This window comes from Hemicordylus capensis, chromosome 9 (genome assembly GCF_027244095.1).
Source record: "Hemicordylus capensis ecotype Gifberg chromosome 9, rHemCap1.1.pri, whole genome shotgun sequence".
In the NCBI taxonomy this organism is placed as follows: Eukaryota; Metazoa; Chordata; class Lepidosauria; order Squamata; family Cordylidae; genus Hemicordylus; species Hemicordylus capensis.
The window spans coordinates 18362316-18380215 of record NC_069665.1 but is presented as its reverse complement, the minus strand read 5'-3'; the positions used below and the strand labels follow the sequence as shown (position 1 = coordinate 18380215).

Below are 17900 nucleotides of genomic sequence, written 5' to 3'. Positions count from 1 at the left end.
CGGGGGGGGGGGAGCCACACCAGAAACGCATGCAATTTTAAGAAAATCTATGGCAAACAGCCAAACAAGACTTTTCTGGCAACAGAGTTTGGCCTCCTAATAAGGGTGAAAGACAAGTTATTTCAAGTACAGTAGCAATTAAGCTCAACGGACGGAAGAAACTTACCTGCCAGGCGCACAGTGGCTGAATTTCGAATGGCTTCGTTTTCTATCTCTTTGACATGTATTTGCACAGATGCTACAACATCAGGCCAGATTCCGTCTGACACCCTGATTTTTAACTCATATATCCCCTGGGGAGCATCATCCACCATGATCAGAGAACCAGTCCTTTGATTCAGTCTGAAAGATCTAGAAACATCACACACATACACATCCATAAAAGCCTTGTGTTCTATATACCTCAAACCAGGCATTATTTTAGGATATGCTAAATTTTTCCAATGAAACCTCCTGTCTTCAGTGACAATATCCGAGTCTCGTAACACACAGAGGAAGATTAAAACTAAAAGTGTTTCTCTTTGCAGCCTACTTTGCTTCTATATCCCCTCTGCTGCTGAACTGATTCTGACGCAACTCTCTTCTCTACAAGGATTATTCCTTCAGAAGAAAAAATCAATGAGAAAACTGTGCATTATCAAGCTAACAAGCACCCTATTCTCATATTATGTTCGATGCACATATAATCTGTGTACAGTGTATGTGTGTACAGATCTGTTTGCACGTGTGTACAGGCAGCTGAACACAGTGTAATGCAGTGGTGGTGGCTGAGGCGGAATGTGCATGTGTTTCAGCCATTTGGGGGTCAGCACAGCAAAAACCTGCTGTGCCAACCCCTCAAATGGCTGCTGCACATGCTCATCAGCCTGCTGAATGGTGGGGGGCGGGCACAGCTTGTTGGCTGCACAGGATGCTGAGTGGTAGTGGTGGGAGCTTTTATCGAGGGTTAAAGGAATACTCTGCCTTCCACTCCACCTTCCACCAGCTGTCCTTGGTGTACCAGTATCTGGTTTCCTGCTTGTTTGTTCCTGAAAAATCCACAATAATATCGTATTCCCAGTCCCTCACACATAAGCTAATAACCTTCATGCAGTATCACCTACAGTCTACCTTTAATAAGAAAGGCTCCACCCTTCACATGTTATTCACTACAAGTATGTAGTGTCGCAGCAGTATTCACCATAGCAGTCACCTAAAAAGTGTCCAACCCATGTGCACCTTTAAAATAACCAAGTACATGCACTGGGATCATTGTTTGGACTGCAGCTCGTTCCAAACTGTTCAAAGATGTACATCCATTGGTCATACCTTAGCCGTCTTGAGAAAAACAGAGAAATACCCAACGGATATGTAAAGAGTGGAGCCATTTTAAAACTCACATTGTGAGGTCATTCACACAATCAAAAACTGTGTTCTACCCGGGTTTGGGAGCTGTGTATGATCTCAATTTTTGGTTGTGTGGAAGCAAGGAAGGAGGAAAACCTGGGTAGCTTTTCCTCTTACCTTACTTCCACACAACCTAACATTGGGAGCGCACAGAGCTCCCAAACCCGGGTAGAACACAGTTTTTGATTGTGTGAATGACCTTCCTGTGTCACTCCTAAAGGAAGTCACTTGTCTGCTGTAATGCTATGGGACACAAATGGGGTTAACACCAATAAAATGATTGTTACAACTGTAGCCTACGATAAATACAAAATGCAAGTATAAGAGATCTCCCGTCTCTGTACCAAGAAGTAATCTCAGCTTTATATGTATAACATACACAAAGAAGCATAAGAAAATAATTACAGAAGCATAAATATTACTCAGGTTGACACAAATACAATCCTCACTTGTGAATCTTTCCTTCCGAGACAAATGTTTTATTGTCCCAGTCATCCTGATCTGGTGCAAACACTTCCCCAAGCACCGTTGTTGACCATTTTCCTGTTAAGATAAATTATAATAAATCTGCATTATTATTTTTTTCTTTTTTCCCTAAAGAGCTTTACATTCCACCACATTTATTGCTGCATTTATCATGTTTATTGCTGCTTGGCATTCATGAAGGTTATGATCAAAGACATTTTAAGTAATGCAATAGCATATACTCTGATCCTTCACATAAGTGCAGCTGGGATGCTAGACAACATATATTAGGAACATAGGAAGCTGTCTTATATTGAGCTCATCTAGCTCTGGATTTTCTGCACTGACTGGCAGCCGCTCTTCAAGGTTTCAGGCAGAAGTTAGGCAGGGGTCTCTCCCAGTCCTATCTGGAGATGCTGCCAGGGACTCAACCTGAGACCTTCTGTATGCAAAGCAGATGCTCCACCACGGAATCAGTGGTGGCTGGTGCCGCTGGCGGGGGCAGTGGGAGGCACCTTAAAGTGTAAATTAGTAGGTGCTTACCTCCTTTACCATCACACCTGAAAGCGATTCCTAGCAGCAGTGTGTCCCGCCCCTCTTTAAGGTTTCTCTGCCAACCTAACCCAAAACTAGGCTCCAAGAAAGGTTGTCTTCTGCAGCTCGAATAACCACCTTGAGCCATTTTTGGAAGGGCGGTATAGAAAATGAATTGTTAATTAATTAATTAATTAATTAATTAATAGTCATAATTAATTGTTCATTCAATCAATTATTTAATAACTGAATAAATTATTCCTCTAAATATCTCTTAAATTATTCCTCTCAATACCAGTTGCAGAGGAGCAACAGCAGGAGAGAGGGCATGCCCTTACCTCTTGCTTGTGGGCTTCTCGGAGGCATCTGGTGAGCTACTGTGTGAAACAGGATGCTGGACTAGATAGGCCTTCTTGGGCCTGATCCAGCAGGGCTGTTCTCATGTTATTGTTATTGCAGATAACAAAAACTGCATGCCCAAGACATGTGGGGCTGGGAGGAGCCTCCTCCTACAGCAGGGCTGCACAACCTCAGCCCTCCAGCTGCTTCAGGACTACGACTCCCATAATCTCCAGACACCGTGGATTATGGGAGCTACAGTCCAACATCTGCAGGAGGGCCAAAGTTGTGCAGTCCCGTGCTACAGGATGGGACCAGGCATGAAGCAAATGTGCACAGAGAAGCAATCGGCTCCAGGCCACCTTCCTCCACTAAGGGAGAAAACCGTCAAGGTGAAATCAGCCTTTTTGCACAGGCTTGCTAAAGTAAAAGAACCGGATTGAATAGCAATTGTTACCCAATGAATTATGATTTGTAAGACATGATGTTAATAGTGATGGGAGAACATCCCCTGCTGGTTTGCCTCGAAAATTATTTGCAAGGAAAGCTCAGAATAAAAAATCTGGGAAGAAACCACTTTTAAATAAAAAGCTGTTAAGAATAGGAATGCTGTAGATGCTTCGAATTTTCTGTTCTCAAGGTCTCTGGTCGTCCTTGAAAGACTCGTTTCTGAGCTGTGGAAGAGGAGATGAGATACAAAGGTTGTGCATGATGCTCCCGTTCTGCCTGGCCATCTCTCTTGTCTCGTCCCACCCCAAACCCAGGGGGCTGTTAATTCGCCTGGATAGAGACTGAACTCTCCAACTAGGCAGATGAACTGGGCTGGGGCAAGATGAGAAAGGGAGAGAGAGAGCTGGGTGGGGCGGGAGTATCACATACTGCCCCTGCAGCTCATTTTCGACCCACTTCCAGCTCGTTTGTATTGGCCACTCTGAGGAAGCAATGTCTAAGCCAAGACTGTTATGTAAATACACCCACAATGTATATATCTACCTCGGTGTGTGTAAACGTAGATTTCCTTATGGCCAGCTTCATGACTGTTATCATTTTCATCACCAATCGTTATAGTCAAGATGTTGGTAGAACTCATAGGTGGGTTCCCGCTATCCGTTATAATTATGGGTAGATGAAATGCCTTCTGCTTCTCTCTGTCAAAAGACCTCAGAGCAGTAATCGTTGCAGTATTATTTCCATTATCAGTAAGAGAAAAATCTAAAGTGTTCTGATAATCGGGTGGAAAGAAAAACAAAAAAGGAGGACCGTTCCCATCGCTGTCTGGATCAAAAGCCCAAAGTAGGCTAGATGTAGGATTCATATAAACCAGTTGAGGTCCTGGTGTATTTTCCCAGACCACAGGCGTGTACAGTGCCTCAAACCTTGGTCCGTTGTCGTTGACATCTAGCAAGTCAATCAATATTGTAACACTTCCTGTTTGGGCAGGAAGGCCTTGATCAGAAGCCTGTATGACTAGAGCATACTCCTGAATAACCTCCCGGTCCAGCTCTTTTGCCACCGTCACATGACCATCTTGGTCTACTGCAAACTGCTCAGAGGGATCCGACTCTAACTGGATGGAGTACTCAATGTCCCCATTCAAACCAGAATCCTCATCAACAGCTGTGACAGTGATGATGGTAGTACCCACAGGTATGTTTTCAAAGAAAGGGCTCAACTGGACAAACTGTGAACTGAAAACAGGGCTGTGGTCATTGCGATCTTCCACTTCGATCAAGCAAGAGGCAACACTGGAAAAATCTAAGTCTTCCACCTTGATTGTAAGGTTGAACTGCCTTTCATGAATTTGTTCATAATCCAAGGGTTTTTTCAGCTTGATCGTGGCATGTTGACCATCTTGGTTTTCAATGTAAAACTTCTGTCCCAAATCTCCCCCAATAATGCTGAACGTTAACTGAGCATTTTCTCCACTGTCCTCATCGGCTGCCAACACTTCCAGAACCTCTGAGTTGACTGCACTAGTTTCGGGAATTATGGCATGGCAAAGTTCACGTGTGAAACTAGGGATGTGATCATTTACATCGGCAACCCAGATGGTGGCAGTACCTGTTCCTGTCAATCCTCCGCCATCTTTTGCTTCCACAGTAAGGAAATATATGTCCATCTCCTCTCTGTCCAACATTCCTCCTGCTACATAGATGTTGCCAGTGGTGGGATTGATTTTGAACAAGTCCATATCAAACTCGTTTTTCACATTCTCGATTATATGGTAAGTCAAAATGGCATTGAGGCCCACATTGGGGTCATCTGAGTCTACAGCTGTCATCTCCATGATGAACGTGTCGCCGGGAGAATTTTCGAAGACACTCCCATTGCAATCATTGGGCATACAGGTGAACACTGGGGTGTTATCATTTATATCCCATACGTTTATAATCACGTCCGCAAATCCAGTAAGACCTTCCCCTCCTTCATCAGTTGCCAACACAACAAATCTCCAAAAGGCTCGTTCTTCCCGATCCAGCACCTTCTGGGAATAAATGCTGCCCGTGTTCTCATCTATTGCGAAGACATCATCCGCACCATGTCCGTGCAAGGAGTATCTTAAATCTCCTCCATCCATGCTGCTATCAGGATCATTTGCTACAACCTAGGGAGATTGAAGTTAAAAAATGCACAGCATATCAACACTGTAGGAACAATGCCTGACATCCATATTAGTGTACCGCTTGCAGAAGAATTTTCTGCTAGCGTAATGTGGCAAAACTGCAAGTGTGTTTGCAATTGTAGAACTACAGCACACCTCGTTTATTTACTAGGAACTTCTGTGCAAGAGTGCACTTGGCAATCACCATTTTTAGCGCAACTAAGCCATCTTCTAGTGCAATGGCTGCCTGCTCTGAAGATTGGCCAATAGATATAAACAATGCATTATGGATAGTCAGAGAACAAATAGCATCTTTATGAAAATTGTAAGGATACTGTGGAAGCATGTTTCACATGGGAACTGCCATCCTAAACACAGTCCAAATGTGGATTATGCATGGAGTACAACCACAGACATATGTTATACATTGACCAAACTAAGAGAAGCTAGAGCACAGCAATTGGTTACTGTCAAAGATTCCTGATTTTATATATTTGATGACATTTTAGACTTAGTTTCCATTATTGTTTTCTCTTTTTACTGTGTATATTCTGTGTATATTGATGTTTGATCTAAGATCGTAAATAAACAACAACAACAACAACAACAATGCGGATGTACACAGAACCATTCTACACACCATTCTAGGAGTGCCGAACCAGTTCTGTGGCTTTTACCCCTCCTGCCGCGTTTCCCCTGCTGGCACTGTGTGTTCAAATGGTCCGGCAAGGCAGCAGCGTACCTCCCTGCCGCCCCGTTCCTTCCTTGGACCAGAAGTGACCAGAAGTTCCCGCTGCGTGTGCACACACCATATGTGCACGCTACATGCACATATGCACACATATGTGTGCATGCACTTCCAGTCCGAGGAAGCAACAGGAACACAGGACATAGGAACATAAGAAACTGCCATATACTGAGTCAGACCATTGGTCTATCTAACTCAGTATTGTCTTCACAGATGGGCGGCAGGGAGGTACACTACTGCCCCACTGGACCATCTGAATACAGATGGCACTGGTGGGGGGAACGCAGCAGGAGAGGTCAGAGCACCCTCCCCCACCCTTAAAGTTATCCAACCCCCCGCCTTCGGACTGGCAGGCACCAGTTCCGTGCACATCCGAGAAAGCAATCACCAGTGCCCACAAATTTTCACAAGATAGCCTTATTCCAGTTTACAAAACACTGTGGCAACTCTGAACCTTGGGGTCCTACTGGAATAGCTTTGGTAAAGGGTAGCCTATTGCTTGTAGCAGGAAAAAAGAAGTCACTGGCCATAATCCTGACTTCCCATACAGGGAACAGAAAGCACAAGTGTGCAGCTGGATACACCAGTCAAGGTTCCACCACCAAGGTGAGTGGGGTCAGTTGGGGCTCAACTGTGATATAAAGGCACTGCCATGTGATGCAGGGGGCCCACAGTAGCTCCAACAACCAGCACTGGGCTGCCCAGATTACTAGAAACATAGGAAACTGCCTAATACCCAGCCAGACCATTGGTCTATCTAGCTCAGTATTGTCTACACCACAGTGACTGGCAGCTGCTCTCCCAACCCTAACTGGAGATGCCAGGGAACAAATCTGGGACCTTTTGCATGCAGACAGATGCTCTACCACTAAGCTACAGCCACCACATCCCTCAATGACACTATCCTACAGTGCCTGGAAGTATTCTCCCATCCAAATGCAAACCAATCCAGACCCTGCTTAGCAAAGGGAGCAATTCATGCTTGGTGCCTCAAGACCAGTTCTCTGCCCCAAGATCAGTTATCCTCTCCTGCTTGCTTTTTATCTGGGTGTACCTGCAGAACAAAGACTGGAAGGCCATCAAGTTCCTCAATAACACTTCCATAATATTCATTGAGAGCAAAAACGGGAGCCTCGTCATTTTTATTCACAACACTGATGAGGACGATAGCGTAATCCTCCCATTTTCCATCAGAAGCCAACAGATGCAGTTCATAAAGCTGGGCCTCTTCATAATCCAGTGGCTGTGCAATGAAGACGACTCCCGTTTCGGGCTCAACATCAAACGCCCCTCCAGTGTTTCCAGCTGTTATCTGGTATCTTAATTTTGCATTGGCTCCTGGAAACGGAAAGGGAGAAAAGGGGCCTTTAGATCAATCAGCATTATTATGCTCAGGCAATCTTGTTTGCTTGACGCTACTTAAGGGCATTTAGAAGCATCCCTTTTAGGGCTGACCTGAAATTTCTTACAGAAGAACGTTCAGCTCGAAATGGGAGGTGGTTCAGGGGCAAGAGCTCCCCGCAAATTGAGCCCTCCCCACTTCACCTTTTTTCCACCGCCTGTTTCACAAAGGGGACAGTATTTCTCCCAACAGCCACCACTCTCCACACACCCACCCCAGAAGTCCCCTCCCCATGACACTATGCGATGACATACTGTTGTGGAGAGGAGGCTTCTTGGGGGAAATGGCAGATTTGGGAAGACTGTAGGTCACCCGGTTTTTACAAACACACACAGAAATCCCCCAAACGATCCCCCCGCCGACTCCATAGACAATAATAAAATTAGGGGAGCATTACAGCACTAATTTGAACTAGAAAGGGAGCTCTGGTCATTATTTATCATCATAACATAGTTATCACTACTAACCACTGTTCTCTGCATCAGTCACGCAAACTGATTTCTATCTTCATTAATACCTGCCCACATTACTGAATCTTCATCTCATCGTCAAAGGTTTGGGGTGACTGATTACAATTAGCTAGTTAATGTTAGCATGAGGTATTATTACTACCATCAGCATATACATAGTGTTTGAAATACTTCATATACTCTATAATGGTGAAATAGCCTCATAAAGTGGGTCTGAATTACTACCCCCATATTGCAGATGGGAATATTGCACTGTTCAGAAGCTAACTATATCAAAGCTCAGGAATCAACCTTGTTCTAGTGGTCAGAAGAACCATTACTATCCCACATTCATGTCTTTGCTCTCTTTTCTAGAACAGAGATGTGCACTGTATGATGAACCTAGGGCAGATCCCCAATCTTAGCTGTCCTTAATGCATGGTCTGCCTGATCAAGAGTTATGTGGCATAAGCCTCATGAGCCCTGTACAAAGTAAATGCTCACAGCCTGTCAAGCACAGAGAGAAGAATTTTTTAAAAATGTAGAGCGACAGAAAAGACATTTTCCTTCCCGATGTCTTAAAATACAGTTAACTCATTAATATTTCAGGGGCCGCCACTAGGGGTTCCAAAGCTTTACCTTCATCTTCATCATTAGCGCTGACGGTAACAACGGTTGATCCCACATCTCGGTCTTCATCCACATTAATTTCATAGACACTCTTGGTGAAGATGGGCTTGTTGTCGTTCACGTCGCTGATAAAAATGCGCACGTAGGCTGTGTCTTGAGCGAGACAAAGAACAAGAGATTAAAATACTCAGCTGTGCCACTTCTGTCAGACACAATTCCTTAAACTGTCTAGCTGCACGTTAAATGAAGACGAATAACGCAGACAATACAGAAACGAACCCTCAGGGTTGTGGACAATTTATAATACCAACATTACTCAAAAAGCACTTGGATATCAAATGAATGCCACATCCAATTTGTCTAAGCAGATAACGTGAATAACTGGCACTTTTATTGTAACCTTCCTATACCAGAGCCATAGTGCCCAATATTAACTACTTTCTCTAATACGAATAAGACGAATATTTATATACCACTGTTCAACAAAAGTTCCCAAAGTGGCTTACATCGAAATAAATAGATGGATATAAATTGATAAGCTGGCGATGCAATACGCATATTTAAGATGACTCCCAAGTACTCCTTTAAGATCTTCGAATGTATTACGTAAAAACAGATAATACCTTGTAAAAATGTTTTTACAATTTTTTATCTGTTTTTACATAATAAAATTTGAAGATCTCAAAGGAGAGACAGACAGACAGACAGACAGAGACATAGATAGATAGATAGATAGATAGATAGATAGATAGATAGATAGATAGATAGATAGATAGATAGACAGACAGACAGGCTTCCTGTCCCCAAAGGGCTCACAATCTAAAAAAGAAACATAAGGGAAACACTAGCAACAGCCACTGGAGAGATGCTGTGCTGGGGATGGAGAGGGCTCTTTAAAACTCTGCCAAGTCAACTGACAATTAGATTTTTTTTGTTTGTTTGTTTATTTATGATTATTATGAAAGTCTTGACCTGTTCTCTGGCAGCATTTCATTACAGATTGTGACATTATTGTATGGTATGTGAAGCTCTTCCACAACTTGACATATACAAGTCCTATGCAGATGTCACACCATCTTTTGCCCTATTCAGACATAGTGTTAAACATTTGTACAATGAGTATACAGTGTTCACTGGTATACAGTTGTACACAGATATGGTTATTCACATGTTACGTTGAACACAGATATAGCAGTATACTTTCTATCGGTATTATGTATTTGAGAGGCCTATATGCAGCTTCACTTCTAAAATGAAGGCAGGTACAGCCATTCACACAAACGCACATTCATGTGTGCAGACATATGGACACAGGTGCAGCACAATGTCTGAATGGGGCTTATATGCAGTTATATGAGCCCTCATTTCAAACATTATTGTATTAACATACATTGGCGGCCAACCAGTAGAAGACCCGTTTATCATCATTGGACAACTAGCCTCTATCCTTTACTTTCTCACCTTTTTAATTTTAATACCCATCCTCACCAAACGAGAAAGCTTTCTACTTAAACTTTAATCCAATCGCTTTAATAGCTTAAACCCAAAAACGGTGGTCTTGAAAGCTGAAGTTGTAAACTTACATTTTCTTAAGACATCAAAAGAGAGGAGTCCACAATCACATCCAGGCTTACTCAATATCCACAAGTTGGATGTTACATCTGCCTTTCTATCCAATTTGCTAATCAAGGTGGTTAACCACCAATATGCTAATACAATTGTAGGAAAGCACAACACAAAATAAAGTAAGAATAAAATGACCAAGCCCAAAAATAAATGTGGCAGCCGAAGAACTTTCTATAACACCACCAATCAAAGATCAGACTGCAGCATTCCCAAAAGCCCTCCAAAAAGAGAGCCCAGCCACACCCAAGTTTTCCCTTTGTCAGCACCCCTGTTTAACAACCTGGAACTATCAATCATCTTTATTACGGTCAAAGACCAGCACAGGATAAAGTACAAATACAATAAAATAAACCCCCTGCTAAATAAAATATAACTCTAGAAGCTAAGGATGATTATAATAGTAAAATATAACTCTAAAAACTGTATGGAATTAATTTTTAAAAATGCTACCAGCTAAGCCTAAAAACCTGCAGGAAGATTAATAGAGTAAATGAACAGCTATCCTTAAAAGTATGGCAACTAAAAGTATAAAATGGTTAAAATATATATACAAGCTACATAAAAACAATATAAAAGCAGTGAAGTAAAAGGCAAATTAAAATTATCATACAATCAAGCAAATAAAATGCTCCATAGTCAGACATCTGCTGCCAAGGATATTAACTGGTGGTCAGGACCCTGTGGATCTTGCACGCTTCCCCAAAGAACCTTGCAACTTTGTATGTGCAGGACCGATTGTCATCTGAGAGCAGCATCTTGGTGTAGACTTGACTAGAGCGACTGGGTTATTTAAGAAGCAGGGGAGATATGAGCCTGTCCCAACTGTCTTTATAAAAGGGACATGTAAGGAGCACATGGTCTATGGTTTCCACCTCCCCAGAGTCACAAGGACAGAGCCCTTCCATGAATGAGATCTTCTTGTATTTTGCCTTCCAGAACGGCAGAAGGATGGGCATGACACCGCGCAAGAGTGAATGCCCTTCTATGGCTTGATATTTCCAATTGTGCCAAATATGCAGAGGGGGAGATGGTAAACCTACAACTGTCCGGGGCCAGAAAGCCTGTCGCCTTACTTAGATCTGCCTGGTGTTCCATGTCCAGAATCCTCTGATTGATGGTCATTTTCGCTGGGTCCCAGCCCATTGTAAGCAAAATGGATGGAGAGAAGCCCAGCTGTACCACTTTGTTGGAGACTGCCCGTTTCCATGAGGACTGAAAGTTGTCTTGCAGGGTTAGTGGGGCCAAGCCCCATGGAGAAAGGGCTAGTTTGAGCTAGTGGTTGAGATTGAGAACTGTCATCCAAACCTTCGCCTCAACTTTTATCATGCCAGTTTCCAGCCGTAGGGTGGCACTGAAGACACAACAAGGCACTTGTAAGGTCCCTCTCAGGAATTTAGATTGAACACGTTCCTGTATGGCAAGACTGGATGGAGATCCTGGGTGGGCGCCATATTGTAATTGTGCCAACGACTTGGCTTCATATACGTAGTTTGAGTGTTGCAGATACACAACCTGGAACTATTTATCTTACCATCTTTAACTGAGAGGCTCTTTTAAAATACTTTTTAAAAAAAACAAACTAATATTTTCAAAACCAGTTTTTAAAAAATAGGCTCCAGTCAGGGGTGTACCTATAATAGGGCAAGGGGAGACAGTTGTCTGGGGGCCCACTGCCTTGGGGGGCCCCCCAGAAGTAAGTCAAATGACTGACTCCCCCAGCCACACACCCACCCGGGCTTCCTTCAGTTGTTTTCATCCTCTGAAATTGATGTGAATGTTAAGACCTGGAGCTACCAGAACAGCGTGTCTTTCTCTAGCACCATCAAATAACTTGTATCGTCCACAAATGCTTCAGTGAAGGGGTGCATTTTAAAATCTTATCTCTGGGCCCACTCCAACCTTCTTACGCCCCTGGCTCCAGTTATCTATTGCTTCCCCCTCTCTTACCAGAATTTGGTTGTCCATGCTTTCCTGGACGAGCAGATTCAGAGCCATCAGTTGATTTGACTTCTAAGAGGTATGATGCTTTCTTTTCCCTATCAAACACAGAGGCAGTATAGATTGAACCCGTTTTCGAGTCCAAGTGGAAAAATGTATAGTCCCCGCTGCGGTCAGGTAGCAGAGAATAAGTGATCTGGAAAGATTAAGAGAGAGAAGGACTACAGTGAAATCCAGGGTTATTTCTGCCTTTCCATTGGATAAGCCTCTGATGTCTAATAGTGAACTCAGGTAGTTTAGCAGCTATCAGACTGGAAGCAAAGCAGGGTCACTCCAAAATATAGCAGTGCTTTCTACATACTTGAGGGAATCCCTAGGTGTGCCATTTACAAAATTATGTACTGTGAGGAAAAAGAGAGGAGGACCCCAACTTGACAAGCACTGAGGTACTCAGTGGTGGACCCCAAGCGTCACAGGTTGTGAAACTGTCAACTGGGGAGGAGGACATAGGATCCTTAACAGGGTGCAAGGGGAGGGAATTGGCCTGTTCGTGCCTTTAAAAGCTTATAGTAACCCAGACATTAACAACATAGTTCAGGGACCCTCATTATCCATGGTTTCGCAGATCGTGGTTTCCTGTATTCGTGGATGAGTCTTGGAGACCCAGTTACTTTATCTTTGGCACAAAATATAGGTGAATTGTGCCTATCCATGGTTCTTGAATCGCTGGAAATGACATTTGATGTCATTTCTGGGCACCATTTTGAAGCACAGAGCCATTTTATCTATCTATCTGTCTATCTATCACATTTGTATACTGCCCAAAATGCAAGTCTCCATAAAAACAACAAATAATAAGGCTAAAACATTACAACAATTTAAAATATTAGAACTATTAAAAACACAATGAAAACAATATCTAATTAAAAGCCTGGGTGAACAAATGTGTCTTGACTGCCTTTTAAAAAGTCATGAGAGTTTTTTGGCTCTTTTAAAAACAAACAATTTTTTAAGCAAAAGATAGGAGAAGGTGGGGGGCATTCCTGAAGAGCTGGAAAGCAAGGTATTGAGCTTTACTGCTCTTATTTCTACCCCTCCCTGCTTTTTTGGCATTTTTGGCAGTGTAAGGAACCTAACCCTTGGATTCCCAAAGGAGTGAGGTTTCTTTATTTGTGGTTTCCATATCCGTGCTAATTGGCGGGAACGGAACCCCTGCGAATAAAGAGGACCTCCTGTATTCCCATTAGGGTTGGGGAGATGTATCATTTTGTTGCAGGTCCCACTGGTTCTTCCTCATTCTCGTATAAAACGGCACACTGCCTTGTACTCACTCAAGAAATGATACCAAGAATTGTGACCACAGCCAGTCTTGAACCAAGGCTGGTGTTCTGCAGATTCACTAGAAGTTCTGGGTGGCACTCAATGAGATGGGCTATCAGGATGACTTCACACATTATATATATATATATATATATATATATATATATATATATATATATATATATATATATTTTTTTTTTTTTTTAAAGTAAGCCTAAAAATGTCACATGTGATTGCAAAAAAGCAAGTGCAACACTCAGAGAGTTCTGACTGGCTGAGTGTGTATTTTGCAAGAAACCTCCTACTGTAGTTCTTCGCATTACTACCCAAAGCAGCCCCTTATGCACAGTTCCCGCTCTTCTCAAATGTGAATTCAAGACAATTACCTCACCATTCCGACCAAGGTCTAGATCAGTGGCAGAAACCTGGAGAACCAAAGTCCCAATCTCTGCTCCTTCTGTTACAGAAGCTTCATAGATGGATGAGGTGAAGAAAGGAACATTGTCGTTGACATCTACGCATGTTTTTAAAATTCAGATAATTAGCCCAAATATTTAACAATTAGCACACTTACTATCCTATCCAGAGAACGTTAAGGCAGCGAAACACACAGATCCACAGTCTAGCCCACCCACGTGGGCACTCTCATTCATGGAGAGTGCAAGTGAGACATCAGGGTGAAAGGGGTACTCCTAGGCAAGCAGTGCGATTTGTAGGGATGTGCATGACAGAACTGCAGCGGGGAGGTGGCTTCCGGTCATTTCCGGAAGACAGGAGAAATGGGGCGGCAGGGAGGTATGCTGCCACCTTGATGGGCATTGAAAAACACCGACGCTGGTGGGGGGAAAGCGGCAGGAGGGATAAGTGCACCCTTCCCCACTCTTAAAGATAGACCCCTGCCACCTTCGAACCAGCAGAACTTTCTTTGAACCAATTCAGAGGCCCATAAAGGGCCTCCAAACCAATTCCATGCACATCCCTAGTGATTTGGGTCATTTTGGTCATTGGCCCCAACATTACAATGATGTTACCTACCTGTCACATTCACATAGACAATGGCAAAGGCCGCTAGGGGCACCGCAGCAACATTCTGGGCCCGAATCCTCAGCAAAAAGGTCTTGGTGGTTTCATAATCCAAAGGCTCGGCGATGAGGATGGATGCAGAACCATCATCTCTGTTTGGAGTCAAGTAGAATCGGATTGGCATGTTGGTCTCTGGAACAAGTCCCTCTTCTAGATTATAAGTTATACGTGGATCGCCAAGGGGGGATGTTGCTTTAATTGTCTGTGCAGTTCAAAACGTTCACAGAATCAGAAGTCGTTTTTGGTATGCACAAAAATAAAATTTTGTGGTTTTTTTTAAGTTTAAAAAGCTGTAAGGCTCACATCATGGATTTTGACAAACATCTAAAATAGTGTGACACATCTCTGCATATTAAGTCAGGTCAGCAGAAATGAAATATAAATGTAGAAAGGGTCTCCTTCTACTCTTAAGATGAATGGTACACTTGGTCCAGCAGCATCTGCCTCTAAACCAGCTCTCCGCTTGTTCTCCAGATCCCTTAAACTCAGCTGACTGACGGATGCAAAGGACATACTATTGTACAAAAAGCACAGTCCCACAACAGCTGGATGCACTCAGTGTGGCGATCTCAAGTCTTTAAATAGATGTCAAAAAGGAGGAAGGGCAGAAGCCCTGAATTTTCTCCAGTGGAGGACAGTGCAAAAAGCAACAACTTCAAGCCACAGAGAATGTAGAATTCACATTAAACATTAGGGCGGACAACCTAATGAAGCACTTGCATAACAAAGTTTCACTAATGCAAGGAGATGGCAAGGATCTGCTAAGGAGTGGAGATTTGTGGAATCAGGGACAGATCTACCATCGGACAACTGCATGCAGTGAGATGCGCATCGCCTGCCTTTGCAGGCGCCCATCTGCGGTGTTGTCATTAGGCTGGGCTCTGGCTCTTTGCCGCCACCAGTAATGGGTAGGGAGGAAGGCAGCTGAGGAGAGAGGGAGGTGGGCCAGCGGAGATGGTGGTGGGAGCAGCCAAAAAACCTAGCCACAGGCCACTGCCCACATCCCTATGCTAGTGTGAAGAATTGCGCTCTTGCACTACAGCGTCCTTGCGCAAAAGTTCCCTTTAAAACAGATGAGATGTGACGTGGTTGTGCAACTGTTGGGCACACATGCTTGTGAAACAACACAGAGCTAGTTTGGAACACAATCTCCAGTGCAACAGCTTTGCGATTGCACAATGCCCTTCTGCAAACACTTCACTAGCCAATGACTAACTTCCCACTTAAAAGCAGGTCACTAATGGAACAAGCTGCCTCAGGAAGTTAGGTCATCTGCTTTTTACCGTAACTGCTATTTCTCAGTATGGAGCAGCAGCATTTTAGCAGACATCTGAAACCACAGTATTAATATAGTGACTGCAATGACTTCATATAGCAATGTACAATTTTCCTTTTTGGAAAACACCAGACTTACCACAATGGAAGTATCTCTTGTTGTATTCTCTGGGATGACAACTTCATAACTGTCTCTTTCCCACTGAGGTGGCTGGTTTTTTGCACTAGTGACAGTTACTCTAAGTTCAACCTTAGTACTCCTGTTCCCTCCATCCATCGCTATGATTTCTTCAGTTATAAAGGACTTCTGAGGAAGAAAAGGTTTTCTTCAGCACACGATTATTTTTTAACAAAGAGGTCATTCACACAATCAAAAACTGTGTTCTACCCAGGTTTGGGAGCTGTGTGTGCTCTCAGTTTTCAGTTCTGTGGAAGCAAGATAGGAGGAAAACAAGGGTAGAAGTGATTGTGTGGAAGCAAGGTAGGAGGGAAACTGTTAGGGTTGTTAATCTTTACCCCCAGTAGGTAAAACAACAGAGCACTGAGGAATGAGCACACACTCCAGTTACAGAGTCGGTAGCAGAGGATGGTTTAGTTGTTGCAGCTATTTAGAGAAAACACATGGAGATCCTTGTAGAACTAAACACTAAGTATTTATTGGTTAAGTACACTTGGATAGGAAAGACCTAATCCTAATCTAAAGGACTACATAATGAATAGGTAAGGAGAGAGAGAGAGAGAGAGAGAGAGAGAGAGAGAGAGAGAGAGAGAGAGAGAGAGATGTTTCCATCTGTTCTCTAAGAGGAAAGGAAGGATTGTGACTCAGCACAGGAAGTATGGAAGAGTCAGATCAGGGGTCATAGAGCAGAGACAGGTAGAACAGTTAGGGAGACCCTGACTCACTGTCTCTACTCCCAATGCCCCTAGTGGTCATTAGGATAGTTGGTGCAAAAGGTCAAAGCACTGGAACTCCATCTCCAACAAAATCTGGGTAGCTTTTCCTACCTTGCTTCCACACAATCACTTCTACCCACATTTTCCTCTTACCTTGCTTCCACACAACCAAAAATTGGGAGCACACATAGTTCCCAATAAAGCCAGGTAGAACACAGTTTTTGATTGTGTGAATGACTTCAAAAGCTGCAGGTGTCTAGCTTTGCTAATATAAGCACTACCTAGATTTTCTTTATTTCTCCTCTCTGCCTTACAAGGGGCCCACATGATCGTATTAGCATTGGACAAAAATCCAAACTATTCACCTTTGATTTTCAAGGAGCCCCTTCTTTCTGGTTTGTTCAAATTCTAGTTAGTTTTAACAAATTGCAGTTCTTCAGTTTTGTACATCATACTGTGGTTTGTTCTCAGGTGAAAGCAAAGGTTTTCACTCTCCTCATGTTGCGTGTAGAGGAGCAGGGGAGGGGAGGGGCTCAAGACCTGCCAGGGTTCATTCATGAGTATCTTTATTATGCTTCAGAGTCAAACCAGACCTAATCACATCATTGACCCCGACACACTTACCTTTTTCTCATGTAAATTGTTGATGCAGAGGGCCTGTTTGGGGGCTTCAGCCCCAATCCATAAATGAAAGCAAATGCTCAAGGACAAAGCGAGTGATTAAAAGTCACATCTAGTCTGGCCTTTATATCATCATCTTAACAGGACCAATGGACATAAGCATCGCCCCTCTGTATCATTCCTTACAGCAGGGGTTCCCAACTTTGAGTTCCCAGATGTTGTTGGACTAGAACTCCCATCATTCCCAACCAGTCCAACAACACTTGGGAACCCAAGTTTGAGAACTGGGAAGCAGGGAGAGAAAAGGGCAAATTTCAGAGGGACAAGTACAGCCACCAAGCCCACAACTTCTCCCTTGACCCAACATCCCCACCAGCCCAGGGCTGCTCAGCAGTGGCCACTCACAGTTGGCTTACAGCCATCAAAACAAGAAAAATATTACTCTTCTGAAAGTAGAGAAAGATGTACAGTCTGCTGATATTGTTTGTTTGAAGCCTAAAAAAACCCCACTGATTCTCCGCTTGGCACTTAAGAACATAAGAACAGCCCTGTGGGATCAAGCCTAAGGCCTATCTAGTCCAGCATCCT

General features: G+C 43.4%; 1 protein-coding gene across 1 annotated transcript in view; it reads right to left on the bottom strand.

The window, feature by feature from the left end:
• The window catches only part of LOC128334480 (neural-cadherin-like), a 121724-nt gene that overhangs the window by 36410 nt on the left and 67414 nt on the right, over positions 1-17900 (bottom strand). The window contains exons 12-20 of the mRNA XM_053271345.1: positions 15937-16104; positions 14475-14724; positions 13826-13953; positions 12129-12315; positions 8565-8708; positions 7129-7412; positions 3718-5329; positions 1836-1929; positions 167-351 (exon numbers count right to left, since the gene is read on the bottom strand). Of these exons, the coding sequence (XP_053127320.1) occupies positions 167-351; positions 1836-1929; positions 3718-5329; positions 7129-7412; positions 8565-8708; positions 12129-12315; positions 13826-13953; positions 14475-14724; positions 15937-16104 (3052 nt within the window). The remainder of the gene's footprint in view (positions 1-166; positions 352-1835; positions 1930-3717; positions 5330-7128; positions 7413-8564; positions 8709-12128; positions 12316-13825; positions 13954-14474; positions 14725-15936; positions 16105-17900) is intronic.